This window comes from Giraffa tippelskirchi, chromosome 14 (assembly GCF_054371585.1).
Source record: "Giraffa tippelskirchi isolate mGirTip1 chromosome 14, T2T-mGirTip1v1.2.pri, whole genome shotgun sequence".
NCBI classification, from domain to species: domain Eukaryota; kingdom Metazoa; phylum Chordata; class Mammalia; order Artiodactyla; family Giraffidae; genus Giraffa; species Giraffa tippelskirchi.
The window spans coordinates 49,559,466-49,578,820 of NC_137288.1; the positions used below are offsets into that span (position 1 = coordinate 49,559,466).

Here is a 19,355-nt window from a genome sequence, read left to right on the forward strand (position 1 = left end):
TACTATATTTGCATTTGCCAGCCCTAGGGGGACTCTCAGCTCAACCATTACAAGTGCCTTGATTTCCTTGCACAAAAAATTGACATACTAATACCTCTCTAGGGCTGAATGGAGGACTTAGAAGAATGCTTTATATATAATGCACTTACAATGATTTCCAGCAAACAACAGGTACTCAACAAATGTTCATTACTTTCCCGTCCTCTTAGATGTTAATACTGTGAACATCATTATGAAGTGTTATCTTCATAGTAATAGAATACAGGAGATGGCTCCATATAAAAAATGAAGAAGACCAGAAAGGAAGCCTCAATAAAGCTTTGAAATTGAAAAAAAAAAAAAAATAAATAAAAATAAAAATAAAATAAAATGCAAAAAAAAAAAAAAAAATGAAGAAGAACTGGAAATAAAACCTAGAATATAAATTTTTTATTCAAACTTTCATTTATCACAGCTTATTCTGTAAATAATTTCTTGAGACTGGTCTGGAGGGGACAAAATGGTTTGGTGGGGAAAGGGCAAGAAGAAGCTGAAGAGAGTGAGAAGCTTCATTTTGTGCCCACGCAGGTGGAGAGTCATATAGGTTAATGCTAAGCCGACATGACTTTTAAATGATTTTTTTAAAGCACAAAATTAAATATTTTTCTCCTCCAACCTAGTCATCTCCTAAAAGGAATATGAGTGCTATTAAAACAACAGTGAAGAAGCTGAGTCTGGGCAAGTATACTTCACAATATAAGTCTGTTTGTCTGTAAATTTCAGTTTAAAAAAATCAGATATAAAAAAATCAAAGATATAAAATAAAAAGCTAAAAATAGAATATTGTTTATCCCTTTCCTAAGTAGGTTTGCAGCAATTATGACATTAGCCTCTGAAACAACTGGGAAAGGAACCATCAAACAGCAATGGGAAGAGAAAATGCAGGGAAACACAAGTAGGTCACCAAAAATCACAACCGAGTTACTGCCTACTGATTTTCCTGATAGCTTTTGCCCGGAGAGGGCGACCTCGTTTTGAACATCACATTAGCTTTGTGAATAATCTCCATTCAAAGGAAAATAAACAGGGAAGGCTCAGAAAGTTTCTGTTAAACTTTAATTTGGTGTCTTAGACAAGTTTCCTTTCAAGATTTCTTTGTATATATTATCATTCAAAAGTGTTTATATTACAAACAGAAATTTGGCATTACACAGACTTGTGACTTAGTGATTATTTTGTTTGAATTTTATCTCAAAATAAATAGTAATCTATTTTATATTTAACAAATATAAGCCAGGCATTCAAGCTATGGTGCAATGCTTTTAGTTAGTCTACGTTATCTAAGGATTTTTTTCTTCCAAATGAATAATAATTAAAACCACACTGGCAACCAATCTACCTAAACGTATCATTTGATTTTTTTCTTTTAGTTCACCCAATATTTTATAGTTTTAACCTTTCTTTGTGCCCTAACTATAGCAACTATATATAGTGTCCAATCACTAGCATCCAATACTCTGCTTCTAGTTTCAACTAGTTACATAATTAGAAATAAGTCTCTAATCATAATCTCTGTTGTCATATAGCCTATGTGACGGCAAACACTTTTACGATGATCACGTCTCCCACTGTGCAGATTCAAGGTTCTCAGACCTTTCTTAACCAGTACAAAGTAAATGCTCAATAAATGATAGCTGATATTATTATTACTACCTGAAAACATTTATTCCCCACTTCTCTCTTAAATTAATTAATTAATTAACTTGTCTGCACTGGGTCTTAGTTGCAGTATGCAGGATCCCCGATCTTCACTGTGGCATGCACTCTTAGTTGCAACATGTGAGATTTAGTTCCTTGACCAGGGATCAAACCCATGCCCTCTGCATTGGGAGCATGGAGTCTTAATTTTACATAGTTCCACCAGGGAAGTTCCTCTCCACTTTCTAAAAATCAGATCCAGGGAGAGAATCCATACGTACCGTCCTGAGAAAATAGGCACCATGTAGTCACTTGGCAGATTTTCTTTCTCCTCTCCAGAGAGGAGGCTCTTCTTGGCTCTCTTTGTTTGGGGGCTCAACTTGGATGAATAATCTAACATCAGACTGGAATCTGTAAGTCTGACAAAAAACACCCTAATGTTAGTAAATAATTTAAAAAATGTTTAGAAGTTTTAAATTTAGGAGTGTTGCATATACTCCTAGATGGCTAATGTTATAATTATCTTCTATCTTTAGAACTAAAATAGAGTGAAAATGATCTCACATAATGCACTCTATCTAAACATAAGAAAAATAGGTCTGTAGTAATTTCATGGCTTTTTCTCATTAAAGTTTCAGGGGAAAGCAGCTGTGCTTTGGTAATGTTTCCGAATACCCTTTGCTGTTAAGTTTATGTTGGAAAGGTAGGCAGCCCTACATGAATGGTTTGGATACATTATGCATCCAAATGCTTTCAGAGGATTGATAAACAAAAATAAAGCAAACTTTCTGTATCGAGAGCCCAGGCAATTCTGAAGCAGGGCCTTGAGGTTGAACCGGAGGTTTTTGTATAACGTAGCAGACTCCATTTGAAAGAACATTGAGCTCATTAAACAACAGAATTAATATATTTTAGATGAACACACAGCATCAAGTGACTCGGAAAATTACAGGTTTGATCAAGAACCTTTTGATAATGCTGTAGTACACACAAATATCCACCCATGCACACTGGTGCAAGTGGTGCTTGGAGGCAGCTATTGTTCTAATAAAGCAAAAAATGTGTTAGAGTGGGAAACAAGACAACTGAGATTGCACCTAGAGAAAAGGATTGATGACGTTAAAAGTACAATCTTAATCTATATAGTTGTTGGATGAAATGAAATGCATTTTCATTCAAATGCAGAATTTGGCATAAATTTCAGGAGTTCATGGACTCTCTGAAGTCGATCCATGCACTTAGGTTAAAAGTCTCTCGTCTCCATTGTAATGACAGAAAGTCACAATAAGAAATCGTACAGAAACTCTCTGTATGACCGTTGCAATTTTTCTATAGACTTGAATTGATTCTGAAGTTGAAAATTAATATTAAAAAGATCTCTAATACATGGAATCTAGAAAGATGGTAAGGATGATCCTATGCATAGGACACAGCAAAGGACACGCAGACATAAAGGACAGAATTTTGGACACAGTGAGGAAAGGAGAGGGTGGGATGATTTGAGATAATAGCATTGAAACATATACATTACCATATGTAAAATAGATAGCCAGGGGAGTTTGCTGTATGATGCGGGGAACCCAAGGCTAGTGCTCTGTGAGAACCTAGAGGGTTGCAGTGGGGAAGGAGGTAGGAGGGAGGTTCAAGAGGGACGGGATATATACTTATGGCTGACTCATGTTGATGTATGGTGGAAACCGTCACAATATTGTAAAGCAATTACCCTCCAATTAAAAATAAAATAAATATTTTTTTAAAAAAGGTCCCTAGTGTCGAGAAAATTTGAAAAGAAAATGAAGCATATGAATGGTGTGGCATGGAAAAACCAAGCTGCACGGTTAAAACAGAAAAAACCTTCCAAATAGAGTCCAAACCTTGATTGTTTCTCAATCTTTAAAAAACATTAGGAAAAGCAAGGATTACTTAGATCAAAAGAAGACAGTGCATATACATAGTACAAAATGGATACACAGTAATGCAAATAAACTTATCCTCTGCTAAGCAAGCAACACAGAACTCTTGGGCTTCTAGGAAGCCCTGGGAGTACAGCGGTTCTGGGCCTGGGAGTATAGGGTGGGCTAGAGGCTTTAATTCCTGGAGTGGAGGGGTAGCATGGAAATGACAAACCTCTTCCTCCCCAACTAACCACCCCTCCCCCAGGGTGAATATGTAGCTCTTATTCTATGATCAGCATTAACACTAAAGGTGAGAACCTTGAATTCAAGCTTGTGGATGGTTACCAGTTGGAAGGCTTAGTGAAATTTGTTCCTGGGCGGCTGTTCCAAGCAACAGCAAAATGATTGCATTCTAAACCTTTAGTGAGTTACAAAGTACAGGCTGTGCTAATACAGGTCTAAGTTTAAAGTGGTATTTTCCACCACTCTTTTAATTCCATTACTATACAAAATAAAATTAATTATGGAGTTTGAGCTTCTTTTTTTCTATTTATAGAACATTTGCATTTTCTAATTTCTGTTTTTGCTCTTTCAACTATTTATTTTCATTCTACTGCCTACACTCATATCCTCATGAGCATTTTCAATGTTTGCTTATATTAAAAGGGGACATATATATAACTACAGTTGATTCATGCTGATGTTTGACAGAAAACAACAAAATTCTGTAAATCAATTATCCTTCAATTAAAAAATAAAAGTCATGATTTGTCATTCTTTTTGTTGTATTGTTGTTTCTTTTTTCAGTCATTTTTTCCTTTAAGATAAATCTTTCAAACGAAGCATTTGTTGCATACAATGTGCCAGAATGTGATTAGTTTTGATGTCATATTTCATTTGGAACGAAAGACTTCATAAAAGCACTGTGATTTTTATATATTATATAGTATTATTTAGAAAATCCAAAGTACTTAGAAGATATCAAACATTTACTATGCTCTCTAAAGTTTCTTCAAGCTAAGAAAAAGAGTGTCTTTAGGATTAAATGTTAAAATACTGTGCTAACAGACTATTTGGTAATGTTAAGTCATTTATAAAAGCTAACAAACAAAACTCAATCAGATGAAGTTCTAAGAAACTGACTATGCAATAATTGTGTAACTAATTATGTGAATAAAAGCCATCAATTGTCTCTTTTGTTATGACCCAAGAACATCTTACCCTACCAAATTTTAAAGTCAAATAATGTTTTTAAAGGAGTTCAATAGAAAATGCAAAATTTAAATTTCTTTTTTAAATTTGAATTTCTTTGAAGCTACATCAAAGAGCTAAATAAAGGCTTGCTAACCTCTTGGGCTTTTAGTTGCATCTAAATTTTGAAAATAATCCTGTCTCAAAAGCCAGGACACTTAAAGTTTGATATGTATGGATCAATGTGGTCTTTTAACTATTAAAACTATATTTAATGTTCTTTACATTTTAAATCTTGATTCTTTCTGAATTTCAACTTATGAAGACAGTGAAAATAAGCTATTGTGTTTAGTTGCTAAGTCGTGTCTGACTCTGCGACCCTATGAACTGTAGCCCTCCAGGCTCCTCTGTCCATGGGACTTCCCAGGCAAGAATACTGGAGTAGGTTGTGATTTCCTTCTCCAGGGGATCTTCCTGACCCAGGGATCAAACCCATGTCTCCTGCATTGGCAGGTGCATTCTCTACCACTGAGACACCTGGGAAGTCCCTGAAACTAAGGTAAGTTTTGAAACTATAGGTAAAGATTGATTTGTGTGTGCACGTGCACCCACGCATCTGTAACTGTGTCTGGGTACATCTACCTGTACTCTACTACTAACTGTGATATGTCCTCTGTTAATATGCCTAAAGTTAGTAGAATTTAAGCGTATATCATGGTTTGTTTGACATCATCACATCTATGACCAGCAGAACCACAGAGAAAGGATGTAGCCCAGGAGAAAGCTCTCTCTAGAAGTGTTCCAGGGACTCAGAAGTAAACTTGCATTTCATCCAGTTCAAATACTGAACAACAACAACAACATAACCTTCTGCTCATACAACTTCATAATTATTCTTGACAGGAAAAGCAAGAACAAAACTACTATAGAATCACTCAACTGGAAGAGGTCTCAGGGACATTTACACCACCTTCCTTGCTTTATAGATGTAGAAGACCTAGAGTGTCTTTGTAACTTGCCCAGGTTCACACTGCAAGTTGGTAGGTGAACTAGGACTAGCATCCATATAGGTTAGTGTTCTTTCCTCTATACCAGTGGCCTTCAACTTTGAGTCTGACTCTTCTCGATCCAAACATATTTGATCATGTCACCTATATATGTCTGTCTATTTATAAATTTTATACATATACTGCTGAATAAATATTCTCACTTTATGAAATTTCAACCAATAGAAAAATGTTCAGGGCCAAATTTAATTTTTTTAAATACAGAAGTGCTAATATATCTTCCTACACTTCCTTGGCTTGCCTTCGTGGACTCCCCGCTTTGGAAACCATGACAACATGTCACACTGCCCATAATGACTCTGATGTTGATTAGCTATTCCTGAATTTATTCACATCTCACAAAAAGTCGAATGTGACTGAGTGAGTAAGCACAGCACAGAATATAGAGGTTATGAAATCATCACAGTCCAATTAGAAACAAAGCATTAAGAAGCTCATTAAACTTTATATGAAGTCAAATGCTAGTTCTTCAAAGTCATGTTTATAATCATCATGTAACTGTGAAAAATTGTCCTAGCTCCTCAGGATGAGTAACTATGCCTGCTTATGTTAAGTATGGATCTACTTAATGGCTATGTTACTTTCTGAAAAAATTATGACAACTTATCAGCATGTTCTAGAAAAAATGATGGGCTGTAGGCTTTGTCTTTTACTGACACTGCTCCCAAACCCAGTACCACCCACCCACATATGCTCATGATTATATTACATTATTGATTTCCTTCTCTATCTGCCCCATTCCTGTGACTACTCAAGGAGAGGGATGGCCTAAAAGTTACATTTATATCCTCAGCACAGTGTCCAGTGCCTGATAGTGTTCAATAAGTGTTTACTGAACGAGGTGAAATCAAGACTCAACCTCCTGTAACCATACCCTATCTCTGTGATTCTCAACCCTGACTTCACATCAGAATCAGCTGAGGAGCTAGTAAGAATGACCAGTGCAGAGGTGGGACTTCCAGTATGGTGGAGTAAGTAGTTCAGCAGTTCCTCTCTCCAAAAAAGCAGTGATAAAACTGGATACAATTGTCAAAACCAACCCATTCAGGCCTCTGAAAATCAAGCACAGGCACACACTACACTAATATGTGGCTATTCATGAAAAGATACTGAGCTTCAAGTCTGAATAGCGGGAGTCTGTGCGACATGTTTGTCTAGTTCTTTCCCACCCCCAGCTCAATCTATAAAGTAGATCTACTAAAGTGGGAAAAGGTGAAAAACTCTTAATATTCACTGTCAGAGGGGCTAATTTGGAGCAGAGCATGATAAACCTCCATAACCAGCAACACTGTGAGTAACACTAGCCACCTAAGTTGCAAACAAACAAGGGAAGACCAGCAGCTCAGTCAGTCTTAGGATTCAATCATGGTTGGAACAAGCAGCAGATGGGCAGATCAGTCAGAGATATAACAGGAAGATTTGAAAAATAAGACCATCATGGGGGCCTTCATAAGCTCTCTCCATGTGCTTGAATAGAAAAAACTGGAAAGGACTCAGGTTATCCACATATGATTGGCTGACTGTAAGCCTGTGTGTGCAGAGGAGAGACAAGTGAGTCTAGAGACAAGCAAATCCAGGGCATACACATTTTAAAATGACCCAAACTTCAAATATGCTCCCCAACACACACACCCAGACACACAGAGCTATTGCCAGAGGATGGAAGCTTTACTGTCTTGAGATGTTTGAGCACAGATGTCTGATCATTCATTGACTGGTCATTAATCTATGCAAATACCAAGTGATCCCTATGAATTCATGCTTAAAAATAAGAACAATAATTTTTTAAAACACTAAACAAAGACATCAGCAGTAACAGTGCTGGGTAAACAGAGTCTATAAATGTGATTAGGCAAGTAATTAAACAAAACACAGCAGCAACACATTTGGGAAAACTTCAGAATCCAGAATTATTACAATAAGTTATCTATTATGCCCTATTTTCAACAACAAAAAAATTATGAGACATGACAAGAAATAGGAAAATGTGATGCACGCTAGAAGAGAAAAAGCAGTAAATAAAAATTGTCTCCAAGTGCACCCTGATATTGGATTTAGCAGACAAAGACTTCAAAACAGTAATTAGAAATATGTTCAAAAAAAGGAACTATATTCAAAGGTTAATTAAGGAAACCATGTTTAAATAATTAAAGGAAAGTATTACAATAATGACTCAAAAAGAAAGAATGTCAACAAAAAGATAGGAATTGTAAAATAAGATCAAATGGATATTCTGGAGTTTAAAAGTACAATAACTTAGATGAAAAAGTTATTAAAGGGACCCAAAAGAGTTTATATAGAAGAATAAAATAATCAGGTAAGCTGAAGATAGAAACTATCTAATCTAAAAAAAAAAAACTGAAAAAGAATGAAGAAAAAATTTGTTGTCAGACAACATCAAATATACCACTATATGAGTAATGGTAGTACCAGAAAGAGGAGAAAAAGAGATAGGGCAGGAAAAGATATTTGAAGAAATAATGGCTTAAAATTCCCAAAATTTGTGTAAAAATAGTACTCTGTGAATCCAAGATGCTCAACAAACCCAAGTATAATACTCCCAAAGAGATACACATGTAGACATATCATAGTCAAACTGTTGAAAGCCAAGCCAGAGAGAAAGCTAGAAAGTAACAGGAGTAAAATGATTCATCACACACAAGGGAACAAGGTATTAATGACTGATTTCACATGAAACTATACATCCCAGAAGACATTCATATGACATATTTAAGTGCTGGGGGAAAAACTAAATCAAGAATTTTATATCCAGCAAAACCACTACTTAAAACTGAAAACAAAGTAAAGACATTGACAAAGATAGAGAATTCATTGCTAGCAGACCTGCCTTACAAGAAATGCTAAAGCAAATCTCTCATATATCACAAGGAAACATGATAAATGCATTTATGCCAAAAAATTAGATGACTTAAATGAAATGGAAAAATTCCCATAAAGATTTAAATGACCAAAACTAACTCAACAAGAAATTAAAAATCATAACAGATCAATGACAAATAAGGAAAGTAAATTAGTAATTTATTTAAGCACAAGGACTTCCCTGCTGGTCCAGGGGTTAAGAATCTGCCTTGCAATGCAGGGGGCCCAGATTCCATACCTGCTGAAGGAACTAAGATCCCACATGCTGTGGAGCTACTAATCCCATATACTAGAGAGCCCATGTGCCACAACTAAGACCCAACGCAGCCAAATAAATAAATAAATATTTTTTTAAATCCAGGCACAATGGATAGTTGTGCCTAAATGGTTTAATTGACAAATTACATGAACTATTTAAGGAAGAAACAAACCAATCATTTCCATATTTTTTAAAACACAGAAGAGAAGGAAACACTTCCCAACTTTTTCTATAAGGCCAGTATTACCTGATATCAAAGCCAAAGACACTATAATGTTTTAAAAAACTACAAACCAATATCCCTCATACACATAGGCACAAAAATCCTTCACAAAATATCAGTAAACTGAATCCAGCAACATATAAAACCAAGCAGAATTTAGCCCAGGATGCAAGGTTGATTTAATATCTGAAAATCAATCAGTGTAATATACCATATTAACAGAATAAAGAACAAAAACCACATTATTATCTCAATAGATGCAAAAACTTTTTAACAAAATTCAGTTTTATGGCATGTTAAAAACTCTCAACTAAATAGGAATAGAAGGGAACTTCCTCAATCTGATAAAGGCCATCTATGAAAAATCTATAACTAGTAACATATCTAATAGTAAAAAACTAAATCCTTTCTTCCTAAGATGGGGAACATGGCTATGATACTTGCTGTTGCCACTGCTATTCAATATTGTACTGAAGTTTGCAGCACAGTGAAGAATAGTCGAGGCAGTTAGTTAAAAAAAACTGAAAAATTGGAAAGCAAGTCTAACTTTAGTTACAGATGATATAATCATATATATAGAAAATGCTAAGGAATACACACACACACACACACAAATGCTAATGCTAACAAATGAGTTCAGCAAGGTCACGGGATACAGAATGAAAGCACAGAAATCAATTACACTTCTCTTTACTAGCAGTGAACAATGAAAAAATAAAATTAAGACAACTCCACTCACAATTCTACCAAAAAGAATAAAATATTTAGGAACAATTTTAACATAGAAGTACAAGACTTTACACTGCAAATTACAAAACATTATATGATAAGTGAAACAAAGATGTAAATAAATAAATATCCATGTTCATGGATTGAAAGAGTCAGCACTGTTAAAATGGCATATTTTTCAAAATTGATTTATGTTTTCAACATAATTTTTATCAAATTGCCAGAAGACTTTTCTCTTTGTAGAAACTGACAAGGTGATCTTAAAATTTATATGGGAATATGAAGGAACTATAAAAATAAAGGAACTCAGTTTGAGAACTTACATCCACCAATTTCAAAACTTTTTATAAAGCAACAGTAGTTAAGGAAGTGTGGTACTGGCATAAGGACAGGCATACAGATCAAAGCAACAGCATTGAGAATCTGTAAATAAACCTTTTTATTTACAGTCAATTGATTTTTTTCTTTCCAAAGCTCTTTTTCTTTATTATTATTTTAAAACTTTTTATTTTGTATTGGGGTATAGTCGATTGGAGAAGGAAATGGCAACTCACTCCGGTACTCTTGCCTGGAAAATCTCATGGACGGAGGAGCCTGGTAGGCTACAGTCCATGGGGTGGCAAAGAGTTGGACACGACTGAGGGACTTCACTTTCACTTTCATTTTCATAGTCGATTAACAATGTGATAGTTTCAGGTGAACAGTGAGGGGACTCAGCCATACATGGTCAATTTATTTTTGATAAAGGAGCTGAATGATTTAAGGGGAAAAGGATAGTCTTTTCAACAAATGGTGCTGTGACAATAGTCTATCTATATGTGAAGGGATGAATTTAGAACTTAACGTCACATACAAAAAAAATAATTCAAAATGGATATTTCTAAATGTAACACTAAAATTATAGAACTCTTAGGAAAAAAAAAAAAGATAAGAGAATCTCTATGAAGCTCCAATACTCGGGCTACCTCATGTGAAGAGCTGACTGATCGGAAAAAGACCTTGATGCTGGGAAAGATTGAGGGCAGGAGGTGAAGGGGGCGACAGAGGATGAGATGGTTGGATGGCATCATCAACTCAAAGGACGTGAGTTTGAGCAAACTCTGGGAGATCGTGAAGGGCAGGGAAGCCTGGAATGCTATATAGTCCAGGGGTCACAAAGAGTCAGATATGACTTAGCGACTGAACAACAACAACGATGATGTTGAATAAGCCAAATTATGCTTAGATATAACACCAACAGTATGACTAAAAAAGGAAAAAAGTGACGAATCAAACTTCATCAAAAGGTAAACGTTCTGGTATCTGAAGGACACTGTTAAAAGAATGAAAAAACAAGGCACAGAATGAGAGAAAATATTTCCCAACATATATGTAAGAAAGGAATTATATACAAAATATTTAAATAACTCTGACAACTCATTAATAAGCAGAAAAGAATCCAGTTTAAAAATGGGCAAAAGATTTGAACAAGCATTTCACCAAAGAAGTACCAAATGGCTACCAAACACATTAAAAAGATGGTCAACATCATTAGCCATTAAGTAAGTGCAAGCTAAAAACCACAGTGAGACTCCACCACATACCTAAAAGACAGGCTGTAAAAAATGATAGAAAATAACTAATGTGGATGAGGTGGAATCCCCGTAGTTTGGTATGGGAATGCAAAATGATATAATTGTTTTGGAAAAGAGTTAAGTTGTTTCTTGTAATCTTAAACATAAACTTAGTACACAGTCAAGCTGATATTTTAAAAGGTGCAAGAGGAGGTAGATTTCAAACAGAAAGCCTTAACTTTCCATAATAATTTTGTTTATTCAACAGAAAACTTACTTTTTATCCACTGTGTGCACAATTCTATGCTTGATGCTAGTGTGGGAGGGGGATATGAAGATTACATATTAAATTAAAGACTTGTTTTCTGAGACCTTTACTGTCTAGTAGGGTTGCAAATGCTACCAGCCTGATGCGTTGTATTATGTCAATCAAAGGAGAAAGGATGGAAGGACAGAAGGAAGGGAGGCAGATAAGCAGAAAGAGCAGAGCAAACAAAAGTTGAATTTACAGGCTTGGAGACAATTTCTGTCTGGGGCTATCAGGAAGCCTTTTTGGAAGAGCTGGACACTGAAAGATGGGTAGGTCATCCCAGCATGACACAGAGGTGTTTGCAAAAGCTTGAAAACAGAAGCTCCATTTTCACTGCTGACTTATCTGTGTGTTGCCATTAGACTTTACTGAATGGCCACAATAGAGCTGAACTCGCTTTTATTATTCTACCATTTTTCCTGTAAAACTGCCTCTCCATATATATTTACAACTTGGCACTGCTGTATATGGGGTTCCCTGGTGGCTCAGATGGTAAAGAATTCACCTGCAATGAGAGAGAGCTGGGTTAGATACTTGGGTTGGGAAGATTCCCCGGAGGAGGGCAAGGCAACCCACTCCAGTATTCTTGCCTGGAAAATCCCATAGACAGAGGAGCCTGCTGAGATACAGCCCATGGCATCGCAAAGACTCGGACATGACTGAGGGACTGAGCACTGAGCATTTATCAACTATTAGATAGATCCTCATTCGAGGTGCTCCTGCTTTCTCCTGTTTCACCCAGAAAGCCTGGTGTGGAAAAGGTCAAGTCTGCAGCACTGGTTCCCCCAAGCTCTCAGAGCTTGGGGATCTCCGCAGGGAGGCTCAGTTACACCCACTGCTCGGCCAGCAGTGAACGGAGCTGGAGCTACCGTTTCACCTCTGGGCGCCGGGAGGTGACTGCACGGCCCTTCCTCCACCTTTGGCTACTCACTCTATTCCTACTCCTTAAGGGGACATGTCTTCCTTCTCACAGCCTGATTCACCTGCCTACAAAAGATTAATGACATTTTGGGGTATCTTATATCCTCTAAACTTGCATTTAGCCTGCAAAAGAGACCGATGGATAGTGTTTTCAATGTAGAACAAAACAAAGGAGGCAGAGAGTTGAAACCTGTATTTCTGGGCCTCGTTATCTGTGGAAGGAAGGGCTTGAATTAGATGAGCTTTTAGTCTCTTCCTGCTTCCAGTTCTATGGAGCTATGACAAACTGCCAGTTGTATGAAAAACTGGTATTACCAGGAGTGCTACTTCTAGTTCTCTCTTCACAAACAAGCCGCAGACTTACAGCAGTGAGAGTTGAAAATTGACGCACAGTGAATGCTATCCTCTTCGGACTCGGTTTGTTTGGGGGATTCAGAACACAGACCAGTTGCCTTTTAAAGAAGTAAAACTGACAACAAACCGGCCCATTTCTAGGAGGATAAAAGAGAAACTGGTTTTCTGTTTCCCTTGGATTTTTCCCAGACCTTCTCCTACCATATAGGAAGTAATATGGTTCATCATTTTCTTGGTACTTAAATTCTGGAAGACAAATCCCAGAATGCTATATTTTCTGCCCAGGAACTATGGCGCTTTTCCTTATTTATGATAGTTAAATCTTTCTTTAGAGAAGGGGCTATATCTTAATCCCTCTTGATTTAGTTGCTAAGTTGTGTCCGACTCTTTGTGATCCCATGGACTGTAGCCTACCAGGTTTCTCTGTCCATGAAATTTCCCAGGCAAGAATACTCAAGTGGGTTACCATTTCTTTCTCCACGGGATCTTCCCTGGTCTCCTGCATTGCAGGCAGATTCTTTTCTGACTGAGCCACCAGGGAAGCACTGTAAGGGCTGGATTTTAATCTGCTTAGAATCAGACAATCAGGTGTCTACCATAACCTCAGACAGTTGAGAGACCCATCATCCAAGAAATATGCTGTGTTGTCCTCTGGAAGTTATTCATTCCTACTTATCAAGCATAACAAAATAGTTCTTTTTTCTTCCCATCTTATTCAAAAGAGAGGATTTTGAAAACACTGGTTTCCATCTACCACATTCCCTGTAAACATCTGCCTTATTTCATCCTAATTTCCTATAGTATTGGCCCTAGGAAGGGATCATCAGCTCACACACGGGGCTGTCTGATATTTGTATGTAAATTTTCTAGTGCAGTGGTGGTGACCTTTGTTGAGTCACAGAGTTCTCTGACAGTATGATGAAAGCTAGGGTTTCTCTCAGCAAAAAAAAAAAAAAAAAATCTCATCTGGACTTAATTTTACATATAATTTCAGATCATCCAAAACTCTGTTGAAACCTATTCACAGACAGAGGCTAAGAACCCTTGCATAATGGTTGCAAAGTGGTCATGAGTACCATTTCTCCTTTAATCTCTAATAGTATTTGTGAATTATTAACATAAAACAATAGTCTTGTATCATTTTTGTTTTCCTGAATCACTTTCTTTAATTTAGTTTTTTTCTCAGTGTGACTAAGAACAAAGGCATTTAGAATAAGCCTTCCAGAATTTATTTTACAACTCCTGGCTCAGAATGCAGTTGGTAACCGATCTGAGCTAAAACCACAGTGACACTGAATAAGCCATTGTTCTTAAGATTTAACTGAGGTCAGCCAAGCTGTGGGCACATATAAATCTCCATAGTTTCCACTTTACTACCAGGACATCTAACTACAAAGCAGAGGCTAAAAATGGATCAGGCCCAGCGTTCACATACATTCCACAGAGATGCATTTCCAACTCCACACCAGTTTTAATTAACAACACTTTTCACAACCCCGAGAAAAAGATTTCATTTAGCAGGGAAAAGCTGCTCCATTTTGAAAACTCAAAAATACAACCTGAAAGAATTATAAAGATTTTGAAATGTTCAAAGAATATTATCTGCACCTGTTAGCTCTAGGTCTAAAAAAAGAAAAACTAAAATACCCCCAGGATTAGGTTAGCTTTCTTTTCTTTGACATCGCATTACACAAAGGAAAAAATATTGGCATCTTCCCTTTCTTCTTTTTAGGTCCACATTTCTACTAAGAAGTGGAGTTGTTCAAACATACCAAGCCATTAATAAATACCTATCTACCTACATAAACACTTAAATAGCAAGAAGGAACAAGATGTGAGGTTGACAACAGAAATAATTACAGTTTCACTTCCTACAGAAAGTTTATTATCTGAGGTTGTTTATAACTAAAATGGCTAAGTTTTCCAAAGACAAAATAGAGCAAATGTGTTCTGGGTAAAATACAAAGATGCTCAAAGGTTCAATTACTAATGTTTGATATGATTTATCAGATTGTAAATAAATATGAATGGTGCATATATGGTTAAAAGAAGAATTTAGGAATAGAATTTAAGAAATAAAACTGTCTTTAAATAGCAAATTCATAAAACTCTATAGACTCTACAGCATTGGGGGAATGAAATAAGTATACATGAGTTAGCTTAACAACTGTACAGTAATGAAAACACCCATTTTCTACATTTTCTATAGATTCAGCACAGATGGACCAGGAAAATGGATATTTAAAACATAATCCTCTCTATTATAAGACAGCTGCTTTCCTAAGTGAGAGTCTCAAACATATGTATGTAACATTCTTCAGGAGAACATGTGGCACTATCACATAGCACAGTGCCCATTCCTGTTTCATTTGGAAAGCAGGTCATTTGAAACAAGGGCCAAAAGAAATGAATTCACCTCCTCCCTGACAATATTTCCATATTTGCAGCCAATTTGAGGTCCTTATGAATATCCCATGGCACACATAACCCATGAAAGTGGGATTGGAAAACGATCCTATTCCATTTTAAGTGGAATTTCAGAATGTTGCCGTCACACATTCCAGGTAAACTCCGGAGACTTTGGCACTGGACGTGCAGAAGCTCCCAGGAGGTCAGCGCTGCACCCCCAAAAGCACAGCTGTACATCAGGTGCTGATTAACCCACAGGGATACAGGAGTTTCTGCCTTCAGAACCAGTCTTTACTTCTGTTCATACAAACCACTGTATTATTTCCTCAATCACTTTTCTAATTCCTAGAAGTAAACATCTCTCTCAGCTACCCTGACAGATATTTTGTGGACTTGAATTGTATAAGACTTAAATTAATATCTATTTATAACAAAAAATGCAATATATGCCAGACAGAGGAGATCTGAGGCAGCAGCTGGTAACTGACCACACAGCCCAGGAATTCCTACATTTGGAAGTTCAACAATCCTTTCTGTGGACTATAGATAGACATTTAATAAAATCACATGAATCTTGCAAGTGTTTTTTAATCCCCATGACACATTTCGCTCGAGATACTGAGGAAATAAAAATTGGCTTGGACCAAGAAAGTGTGGATCCAGCCAGCATTCATCAGGCTGGAACAAGACACAGAGAGGCCAACCTCAGGGTTCACAGGAAACACTCCTCCCAGTGACACTGGTGCAGCAGAGGGTTCTGACAACCTCCTCTGCGCGACCACAGACTCACCGAGAAACTTTCTTCTCCAATAGCAAAGACTACAAGCAGGTTTGCTGTTTGAAATTTTATTAGGAAGAATGAGATATTGCCTCTTTGCGTGGAGGACCTCAGAAGCAGTTCTCAGCCCACGTGCTGGGCTCCACCTAAGAGATTGCTCGATACGACAGTCCTCAGTTATCTCAACTCGACTGTTTCCAAAGCAACAGGACACTGATTCACTTTTTAAACCAGATCTGCATCTAAATCCCACTCTTCCTAGAATCCTACTGAAACCCTCTTTTTATTTTTTTAAACTTTTTACTTTGTTTTGGGGTATGGCCGATTAACACTGTTGTGATAATTTTATGTAACCAGCAAAGGGACTCAGTCATACATATACATGTATCCATTCTCCCCCTAACTTCCCTCCCACCCAGGCTGCCGCATAACATTGAGTAGAGTTCCATGTGCTATACAGTAGGACCCTGTTGGTTATCTGTTTTAATGTTTTAAATATAGCAATGTGTACCTGTCCATCCCAAACTCCCTATCTCTTCCCCTTATCCTCCCCCTGGGCAACCATAAGCTTATTCTCAAAGCCTGTGAATCTGTGAAAGTCTCTCTTTTCCTCTGGTGTGCGGTCTCCCTCATGGCAATGGGTTGATAAATCTAATTCTGCAGAATATAGATTTGTTCCTGGTATTGTTAGGCTGACAGAGATAGGGCCATGTTTTTATAAAATGCTCTGACTAAAGAAAATATTTGCTGCTTGAATAACAGTTTGAAACTTTAATGCTGGCTTTCAGATACAGAAAGAATAGAACACATCTCTGCTGCAGTTTGGGTTCCTCTGGTCTGTGAATTTTAAATCCTATTCTCATCTAAGTTGAAAGTTATGAGGGTCAGGAAAGCTGCTGTGAGTGTTGGAAATGAGATTACCCAACTCAGCTGCTGCTGAATGTTGAACACAACCTGTGGCAAAACTTCTCTGCTTCTAGCAATATCTCAGTTGGCAATTCAAGCAAGACACCCCAGGGCGACTGCGAAGCTCTTTGTGAAACTCATGCAAAAGGGGAATCCAAGACATAAATTCCAGGTCTCCCAAACACATGGTTTGGCCTTGCTCTATACCTGGTTTAAAGGTAGGGCTGCCAGACTCAAGAAGAAATGAAAACGTAACCTGGGGCGTAAGGTGGGGGTGGGGTATTCAGAGAGCACGGCTTTGCCCCAAGTTTGTAAGGCTGCTTTCACATACCCGTGGGAGTAGCCATAGTCGTAGGCTGATGCCGCCTTGTGACTGACTGCAGATGAGAGGGCAAACTCGGAGGCCCGGGAGGCCTGATGCTGGTAGGACGCAGCAGACGCCTGGCTCAAGGCCACTGACTCCTGACGGTGGGCAGCAGACGAGCGGCTGCTGTAGGCGGTGGAGCCATGGGTGTAGATGGCTGAGCTTTTCTTCTCCTGCTGGTACTGGCTCATGGTGGTGCTGAGGTCCTTGTTGCGGTAGCTGCGGTCATAGTGCTGGTGAAGTTTCTGATAAAACGGCAGAGACATCATGTGCCCCCAGGGATCCAGGCAAGCTGTGAGAAAGCAACAGGTTTGGGGTGAACTCTTAAGGAACTAACTCTCCAGAACAATTCATTTAGATCAGTAGGTGAAAATTACTACTCTTTTATTTCTTCCAAAGAGTAAGTGGAAAATGATGTGAAGGTTAGTTTAGCTGTTTACTCAATTAACTCCCTGCTTCACAGCCCTCATGTACCCCTTCTATCATTGTGCTGCCTTCTTCTTTTTAAATACCTAGGAAATCTTTACAAACTTTTCCTGTTGTGCTATTTCAGTGGATATATGTGGATACATGTAAATGTGCTGTCGTGTCCAACTCTCTGCAACCCCTTGAACTGTAGCCCACCAAGCTCCTCTGTCCATAGGATTTCCCAGGCAAGAATACTGGAGTGGGTTGTCATTTTCTTCCCCAGGGCATCTTCCCGACCCAGGGATTGAACCCGAGTCTTCTGCATCTCCTGCACTGGCAGGCAGATTCTTTATCACTATACCACCTGGAAGCCTGCTTTCATAATATATATTTCTAATTTTCTGGCATTTCCTTCTGATGGGGACTTCACCTGAGAGACTGTAACAGTGGAGAGTCTGTGTCCAGCCAATGTGTTTTTATTCAACAAATAATTACTGAGTACCTACATTGAGCCTGGTACTATTCCACCCCAGGAGACAGATGAACAAACAACAAAATTCCTGCTCTGATAACCCTATATAGAACCTTATATTCTATTGCAAGTGATAGACAAATAGAGAAAATAAAGTGTAAAGTATATTAGAACCTGCTTAATGCTATAGAGAAAAATAAAACAGGAACGTGGAATGGGATGCCATTTAAACAGCATCATCAGGGATAGTGGTGATGACTGAGTATGAAGGTGACACCTGAGCATAAGAATATCTGGGACGGGAGAAGCATTCTGGATGAAAGACCACTGCACAGGCCCTGGGGGCCTGTGAGCCTGCCGGTTGTATTGTACTCCAGGAAACGCAAGTAGGCCAGTGAGGCTGTGAGGAGTAAAAGGGTGCAGGGAGAGGTACAGAAGATGATGTCAGGGAGGGGGGAGGGAGGAGGGTAGTATCCTACAGGTAGTGTAAGGACTTCGACTTTTATTATGAAAGGGGTAAGGAGTCACTGGAAGGTTCTGAGCTGAGAAACACTCTTGCTAAGTCTGAGAATAGACTGTTGAGGGACAAGAGTGAAAGCCAGGAGGCCAATAAGAAGGCTGTGATGGACTGAGTTGTATCTCCCCAAATCTGTATTTGAAGTCCTAACCTCGTGACTGGATTTGGAGATAGGATCTTTACAGAAGAAATGAAGTTAAATTGAGGTCATTAGGATAGATTCTAATCCAATAGTACATGATTGCCATCACTATAAGAAGAGGAAATCAGGACACAGATATGTACATATGCAGAGGGAAAACACAAGAAGATGGACTATCTACAAGCCAGGGAGCGAGGCCTCAGAAAAGACCAACCCAGCTGACTCTTTGATCTCAGATTTCTAACCTCCGGAATTGTGAGATAAGTTTCTGTTGTTTAAACCACCTGGTCTCTGGTGCTT

General features: G+C 37.9%; 1 protein-coding gene across 18 annotated transcripts in view; it reads right to left on the reverse strand.

Annotated features, from left to right (window-relative positions):
* Positions 1 to 19,355, reverse strand: part of MYOM1 (myomesin 1) — a 149,963-nt gene that overhangs the window by 99,218 nt on the left and 31,390 nt on the right. For all 18 annotated transcript variants that reach the window (XR_014074603.1, XR_014074605.1, XR_014074609.1 and 15 more), the window contains exons 2-3: positions 17,484 to 17,808; positions 1,959 to 2,096 (exon numbers count right to left, since the gene is read on the reverse strand). Coding sequence is in view for 9 of the 18 variants with exons in the window: in XM_081561922.1 (XP_081418048.1) it covers positions 1,959 to 2,096; positions 17,484 to 17,785 (440 nt within the window). In the remaining 9 variants the exon portion in view is untranslated. The remainder of the gene's footprint in view (positions 1 to 1,958; positions 2,097 to 17,483; positions 17,809 to 19,355) is intronic.